General features: G+C 34.8%; 1 protein-coding gene across 5 annotated transcripts in view; it reads right to left on the bottom strand.

The window, feature by feature from the left end:
* Nucleotides 1-8169, bottom strand: part of CEP290 (centrosomal protein 290) — a 48557-nt gene that overhangs the window by 1910 nt on the left and 38478 nt on the right. For 4 of the 5 annotated variants that reach the window (XM_057383347.1, XM_057383349.1, XM_057383350.1 and 1 more), the window contains exons 45-53: nucleotides 7716-7850; nucleotides 7347-7433; nucleotides 5464-5628; nucleotides 5032-5154; nucleotides 4568-4728; nucleotides 2821-2962; nucleotides 1179-1252; nucleotides 968-1047; nucleotides 10-116 (exon numbers count right to left, since the gene is read on the bottom strand). In XM_057383347.1, the coding sequence (XP_057239330.1) occupies nucleotides 10-116; nucleotides 968-1047; nucleotides 1179-1252; nucleotides 2821-2962; nucleotides 4568-4728; nucleotides 5032-5154; nucleotides 5464-5628; nucleotides 7347-7433; nucleotides 7716-7850 (1074 nt within the window). The remainder of the gene's footprint in view (nucleotides 1-9; nucleotides 117-967; nucleotides 1048-1178; nucleotides 1253-2820; nucleotides 2963-4567; nucleotides 4729-5031; nucleotides 5155-5463; nucleotides 5629-7346; nucleotides 7434-7715; nucleotides 7851-8169) is intronic. The other variant, XM_057383348.1, reaches the window with a different exon arrangement.

Below are 8169 nucleotides of genomic sequence, written 5' to 3'. Positions count from 1 at the left end.
GCAGCTCACCTTTAATTGMTGTTTTTCGAGCTCTGAAGCTTCCAGCTGTGACTGGAGGTCAGCCATTTCTGTCATTAGCTTGTCAATTTTATCTTTCTCTACAATTTCATTATGTCCTGAAAAAAATAATGATTTTTTWAATGAAGTTTTAAATTGTGAAAACCCAAGGCACAAATAATCTTGTTTCAATAATTCTGGATGTCCTTAAAGCTGAAACAGTTTAAGTGTAGAAATCCAATGGGGATCACCAAACATTCAAGTCACGTGGCCTTTCCTTAGTTCTTGTACAAATTAAGCAGTGCTGTCCAGTTCTGTGACTGAATGCAGGAGCCCAGTAGCCAGTCTGTTAGCACACCTTTGAGAAGTACAACATGGACAGTTCCTCTAAATTAAATGCAGGAAGTTTGGAAATAACATAAGGATCTTGTGTTGCATGCATTCATAATTTCAAGAGGGTTAGTTTGTTTTTTCTTCCAGTCCTATGGCAATGTGTTGCTCTGTAGTGCTCTGCTTTTCCCAAGGGACTGATGCCTGCTAGGTCTTAAATCATTCACAGAGCTGGTAACTGGAAATAGACACTCACTCTCTAGCAGTTCAGAACCCAAAGCAAAAGGTCTAGGAAAGAGGATTTCAACGAATGACTGACATCTTACACAGTCTTTTGAGGTTAAAATGCAAATGGGGCAGAAACTACACACGTTCTTGTGAGGGGAAAAATCAKACAAAGTTTACAGCCTCTTGCTCATAATTGGTTAGAGAGATTTTCATTAAAAATTCTCTATAAAAATCTTGTATATGTACTAAAAAATCCAAGACCTTAATCTGCTCCAGTTAACACTACTTTGGCGTCAATCTGTTTCAAGTACTGCTTCAGATTTATTATCACTTTGCACACACATATTAAGTTAAAATAGTTTTCGACCCTAAATATAGGAAGATCTTTATTTTAGGTATTGAAAATTATTACTAGCTGCAGGACCTTCACTTCCATCCTCCATCTGGTGCACTAGTTCGGCTTTTTCTTTCTCTAACTGACTGTTAGTTAACCTGGAATATAAAAAGAAATAATTAAAAAAAATTAAAATCTTTAACTAAAAATTGCAGTGGCCATTTCCTGGTCATTCTTATTTCATGTATATTGGCTGAGGTATTTATTTAGTTATTTAGACGTATATTACCTTAAAAGCTGAAGCTCCTTGATTAGGTTTTGCTCTGTCCCTGTACCTTCAGGAAGATGTTTGAGAAGCTCAATCTTAAAAGAAAAATTAAGGAAGTTTTATTCTTGAAAACAGTATCCATGGCAATGCAGTTCAGATAGAGTTCTCTTGGATACAAGATTAAAAAATGAATGAAAAGTAATACTAAGGATGTAACCAAAWATTAGGCTATCAGAAGAAAAATAAGTGTTCATGTGGAGTTTGCAGGCCCAAAGCTAATTTTTGACAGCCTTTTTAAAGTTAGTAAAGATCACTGATTGCTATGTATTTCATGAAGGGTGAAGAAAGAAGTATTTAGAAGTTAGATTTACAAAGAAAGTTGGATACGTAGCTACATCTACATAAAGTATATATATGCTTAAGGAACTGATATGCCTAAATAATTTAAATGCATAAAAATAATTATTGATGTTTACATACCTGGGTGTCCAAGTTCATTTTGAAAGATAGTACGAAAAAAACGTGATTTTGCAATGATAACCCAAATGAGGATACACTGACTAGGRCTGACCTGCAGTTGTTAAGTTAGAAGAGGTCCCTGACCAGTGAGGGTGGGAGCCTCTGAAAGAGCCACCTGGTGAAGATGCAGGAGCAAATGTAGTGGTTTAAAAATGTGATTATATACAGGTAATGWATGCAGTGACAATTCATGAACTCACATGAAGCTATTGGCAATTATAAGTTTTTGTTCTCCTACTAGCTAAAGTGGTAAGGATTTGGATTATTTTTTTAAAACAATGAAAGAAACTGGAARCTGATGCTCCAGAGTAATATGACATAATGAAAGAATTTTATCTCTGTTAAATTTGCAGCTGGTATATACTTCATGTTAATAACACTGATGCTAGAAAAGGAAAAACTACTAATTTTTTTACAAGAATCAATTCCAAGTTCTATTTATTGAACACACATACATATGACTTTGCAAATTGAAAGTTTGGTATTTGATATGTTACTCTGAGAAGGGCCAGTACAAGATGTCTGGGGAAGAAAACCATCCACATATAAATAAATGAGAAGATGGAAGCTGATGTAGTTCTAAAACTCACCTCTGTACTTAAAGCTGAAATGTGATACATCTTTGCAAAGGTGCCTCTGTTTAAAATTCATCAGTTCTTTCACAAGTAAAATAGTATTTGTAARACTGTTAGAGACTGCATGTAAGAGGCCAAATTGGAAACAGAAATGGAGATCCTATTTAGGATGGCAAACTCAATACTCTTCCACCCCCCAAAAAAATCAAACTGGAGGGAATAGGGAAGTCTCTGTAGCAAACATGCTCTGCAGAACAAGTTGGGAATATTTTAAGACTTTTTGAAGCATCTGTACCTAYAGACATTCATGTGATCACTGAAGCTATAATAAAAAAGCCCTACAGAAGGACACAGTAGAAAATAATAGTTTTCCTCTATGACTGCAAGTCRAGCCTATATGTTGATAATGTGGTAAACCTCATTAACTGGCTAAATACAGCAACTATGACTAAAAAAAAACCTATTAAGGAATGGATTAGAGAAAAAAACAAGTACTCTGCCACCACAGACATTACAAAGTCATAAATTAAGCATTCTGGCTTAGAGTTACCTGGCTAAATTTTACTCACTTGTTCTTTTAGATATTGTAAATTTTTATCAGTGTTGTGTTCACGTTCTGTTGCTTCCTGAAGCAGCCGTTTAAGGTTAGCAATGCTTTGGGTTTTTTTAGCAATATCCATTTCCATTTCCTTCAATTTAGCTTCCTGCATTCTGGCAGTATTTAGAGAAAGATAAGAGCAAAAGTTAATACTACTGCAGAAATAGAATAAATGCTGTAAAATATACCCTAAAATATGTTTGGGGTATTGGCTTTGAAATAATCAATGGCCTTGTAAATACAGTTTGCTGAAAGAAGCATAGTGAGATTCTAAGGCTTTTCTAGATATTACACTTCTGTGGATCYTCTTTTTGTATCTACACTGTATTAAAGGGAGACAGGAATCAGGAATCTTTTTATGCTATTGCACGTAAACCCCAAACTACCTGCTGCTAAAAGGATGCATGTTACCAGTGCAGTATGTACACCAGTTGGATCTTCAGTGTTACACCTCTGAAAGTGTTTTTCTACTGATTTTATATTTTATGGAAAATAATGTACTGAGGAAAAGACTAATACAGATGCAAAAGATGAAGACTACAAGGCCAAAACTGTTCTGCAATAAATTGTTTACCCTGGAGGAACAGCAGTGTGAGGAAGATTCCATTTTGCTTTGAGCTGTACAAGGCTACAAAAAGGTTTGTGTAGAATCTGAAACGTTGGAAGGTACCTCTGGAGATAAGTAGCTCAGTCTCCCATCTGAATCCATCTGGATTTTCAGATAGCAATACAATGTCCGACATCTTGCTACCTGCCAAAGAGTCTTCTGATGGGTTCACTGGGATGACACCTCTTTGTCTGCCCTATCAAACACTTTCTGTTACCACATACATGTTTTGGTAGATGTGCTGGTGAGGTGGATTGCATGTTAAAGTTCCCYAAGCAGCTCCTCTAGCTTGGTAAGATCTTTATGTTATTAATTTCCTTCAAATTCATGTTAAAGTAAATGCAAATAGAAGGCTTTATTCACATGAATTGTAATAGCAAGTACAATTAAATGTGACAATGTATTTTGTATCTATCTATCCACAACTACATACTTCTATCAACTAGAACCAAGTAGAAATGTTTTTCAAAAGAAGTGAAGAATGAAGATAATAAATACATGAAAACTGCTGAGCTGATACACCAGAGGTTAAGGGCCTACCATCCTCACTCATAKGCATGCTCATATCCTCTTTCTCCTGTGGCCATCAGCCACTTTTGTCCTGCAGTCAGTTTTGCCCTCCTTCCTTATACAAGTTATGGTTGTTATCTGGCCTTATATAGAGACATCTTACCTCACTGGATAGTTATCGGGAAAGTTAAAAAAAAAATCAAATGGCTTTTTGAAGTCTCAGTGAAGTGAAATGGCTCAGCAATATGTCAGAGAAGCATTAGACCCCCCTCAAGGGATCCTGTGAGAATACAAGACTGGGAAGGGGATGAAATCTTGGCCATCAATAGTGATCTGACTTAGGATGTCTCCTGCTGATTTTCTGCCCTAGTAAATTTCCTGTCAGAGGTTCTGATTTTGTAGATATGTTCCATCTCTGTTTACCACTATTAAAGAGTACTTTTGCAACTCTTCATCATATTTCACCCAGGAGTCTGGGACTAAGTATTTCATACCAAAAATTTGCACTCTCCCATCCTTATGCAGGACACAGGTTGTTTATTTCTCCTAACAGCATAAGCATTCCTTAATTTTTCTGTTCTATTACATTCTCAATTCCTACCTTGTTACAATGGACTTCCAGCTTCTGCTGTCTGCTCCATCAAGTTGGTTCTCAGCCAAATTTAGCTTCTTAATGGTTTCCTCCAGCTGCACATTTAACTTCTCATTTAATATCTCCAAGTTACTCTTCTCTATTCGCAGCTTCTCTCCATTGTCAGCTTCCTATTTGTTCAACAAAAGCAAAGGTTTATGTAATACTTAACCTCACATGAAACACAATTTTATCTCAAATGGTGGTGAGATTGGTTCAGTGCTGATAGAGAGGAAAATGCATCCAATATTACTAGCACTGCAACTCCTAAATTTAGTCTTGGGCTAGTCCTTGGATATCTCCTCTCCACAGACAATGAAAACAATCTGTCATAGCAATATCAGTGCTGAATCAATGATTTAAAAAAAAAAACCCAAATACTTACCATAACCTGTACCTAATGGAAATAAACAGATACAATGCAATGATCATACCTTTCTCAGCTCTTTACGCAATCTCTCGTTTTCAGTAATGAGTTTTTCCAGTCCTTTGGTTTTCGATTCATAATGCATACTCAGCTGGCCTTTCAGATCAAGTTTCGTTTTTTCCATTTCAGACTAAATAGCAAACAATTTGTTAAAACATATTTACATTGCTTAGTAGAAGATTTCAGATTTCAGCCACTTAACACAGTGAACATAACAGTTCATCACATAGTTAAATATATCCTTAAGGTACAAAATACCTTAAATCATGCAGTATGTTACGCTGAAATGAAGTTTTGCCTTTCTRTTCTGTATATTTCATATCTGGCATTTTTAAAACAGATTTGTGCCAATCAGTATCAACAGGCTTGCTGCTACATTTTGTTAATAACTTGCACATAAACAGTTATCTAAATATAGTTACTGGAGATGAGTCTCTACCTTTAGCCTCTCATTTTCCTGCTCAAGACCAAGTAATTTCTCATTAGAAACCACAGCTGGGGCTTTTTTCAGCTCTTCATTTTCTCTCTGGACTCTCTCTACAACCTTTTTCATCAAGCCAATTGTTTTTTCCAATTCTGGGACTGTCTTTCCACTTCTACCAGCCTACAGAAAGGAGGGRAAAGAAAAAGTAAAAGTAAGCAAATAGTTTATCTCAATATTCTGAGATACTCCAAATCTTACTTTWTTGCTTGTTTTCCCATTGCAATTCATATTTATTAAAAAAAAAATATTTTGGCATAACTCGAACTGCAGAATTTCTTGCATACTTACCTCTCCAAAACATCTAATGATATATTCACCCCCCAAGTCAACAAATCAACTCCTTCATTTTCTATGTTACCCAAAAAACCTGCAGTTAAGTCTCAAAATCTGCTGTATTTTATGAACTTAACTGAAACATCAGGAAAATAAATCAAAGAAATACTTAATTTATTTTGCTTTTCTTGTAGAAAAAATCCCCAATCCTACAGACCATGCAATTGCTTAAATGCTAATACTGTTGGAGGCATGGGGGAAAATGGCTGGGAAGAAAAGAGGGCCCTTTTATAGCAACCCTTCTTCTGCTGAATTAAAGTGACAGAACGACATTTTAAAGCATAGGTAGATCTCCCTTTCCAAAGGCATATATTCTTGCAGAATGATAAATTAATAAATGTTGGGAGAAATATGTTAATTTCTCTATTTTTCTTCTTTCACTACATTACTTAATGAGTTAGAAAATCTGTTGGAGAGTCTTGAAATCTATTTATTTTCTCATCATCTTTGTAGCAATTTCTTCAGCAATCGTAATTTAAATATGMTGCTGATTCTAGTTCTGGGACCATAAAGTACCTCCTTTTCTTTCCACAGAAGTAAGGAGCAAAGCAAGTGGAAAATGGGAGGATTGTACTCCCTGGATTTCTACATAACTGTATACAGCGACCAAATTRCAGAAGTAAAAATTACTTATTTCTGTAAAATAACTGGAGGGATTAAGAAGTTTGTGTTGGTACACAGCAAAGTTAAAGAAAAACCTGTCACATCTTACTGCCTGGGAATGGAGACAGATGCAGAATTTGCTGATTCCTCAGAATCTTTGAATGAAACAGTTTTATAAACTGAATTTCCTTGTCGAAAAACACCATTGTATAAGAGAGATACACAAGTAGTCCATGCAAGGCATGAGTAAAAGAATAAAAAATACATGATCTTTTCCATGTACCCAGAAGCAGAACTCATTCTCCATTGTATACTGAGCTACAAAGAGCTACAAAGGTAYTTAGGAGCTTTTACGAACTCAGCCTTCTTTAGGAGATCACACAAATAGTTTGGTAAGTTAACAGTAAGAGACATGCTGGGCACTGCTGAGTACTTTTTTCGATTTAATTTCTGAAATATTGTTCTATTAAGGTAGTTGACAACAGCTAGGATAGAACTGTGTGTCACCTTGCATAATCCAACAAACAAAAACCTTTGCTAACAGTAACTTACCCTTTCTACACCCGCATCAAATCATTTACATAAATACATGAATATAATTTTCATTATTATGGCTGTAACTGCTGTTTATTGTACAAATATGCTTCTGAAGGTAACTAATTCAAATTACAAAATAAGGCCATGATAGCGCAAATATTTAATAGTGTAGCTCTAGTCCTACTGGTCCTGTTAACTTAATGTAATAATAATTTAACTTATTACAGTATTTTGTCAATCAAATAAACATGAATAATTCCTGTTTGTTTTTGGTTGATTCCAAATAATTTAAATAATACTTTGGCGTTTTTTTCTGTATTTAGTTTTCATTTAATTATGATGGAAAGTGCTGTTAGAATACTCACCCCTCTAAAACTGCCCAGCTTTCGTTCAGCATCTGCTTTCTCTTTTTTGAGAAGTTCACACATTTCTTTTAAGTCATCTACTTGGTCCTACAAGTAAAAAAAAAATGAAAAAAGCAATAAGCAATTTAGATCTCAAATTGAGGTGAACATCTGGTGAAAACATTTCCAATGTTTTACTTGGAAAAATTTAAGACAAAGCAATTTCCCATCTCAAAGACACTTTCCATCATTTTTACCAGCTATTCAACCCTCTCATCTTCAGTAAAAACATGAAAAACTTACAGTATGTACAGAAAAAATATCCACTTCTTTTTAAGTAATTCACTGATCTGTGTCAGRGTAAAGGGGACTAAAATAAAAAGATGTTACCTTTAGTCTTGGCAAATCCTTATTGGCCTGCTCGAGTTGGAATCTTAGCTCAATGTTTTCAGATGACAATCTCAAATTTTCCTTTAAAACTTCTTGTTCTCTTMGATACTGATCACTTGATCCTTTTCCTGATGTCTTGAGAGAACAGAGGGGAAAAAAATATTATTAAATAGTAATGTACTAATTCAATAAAACTATCAACTGTAGCTGATTAAGAGCAACAGAGAATTAGTATTTTTCACAAAAATGAAACATGACAGTATTATTACCAGTTTTGATCTAATCTGCTTTGAATTTAACACCTTCTCTTACATTTCATAAACCTGCTTACCCTTTAAGGAAAGTTTACAAATCAGTATAAACCAGTAAAAACTTTGTCTAACCAAAATTAACTCTAAACTATTCTGTAGAAATAAATCTCAAAGACTAAAAGACAAACAAGCTACTGAATGTA

Source organism: Malurus melanocephalus, unplaced genomic scaffold (assembly GCF_030028575.1).
Source record: "Malurus melanocephalus ecotype Western Australia unplaced genomic scaffold, MMel_1.1 scaffold_626, whole genome shotgun sequence".
Taxonomy (NCBI): Eukaryota; Metazoa; Chordata; class Aves; order Passeriformes; family Maluridae; genus Malurus; species Malurus melanocephalus.
This window is presented reverse-complemented; position numbering and strand designations above follow the sequence as displayed.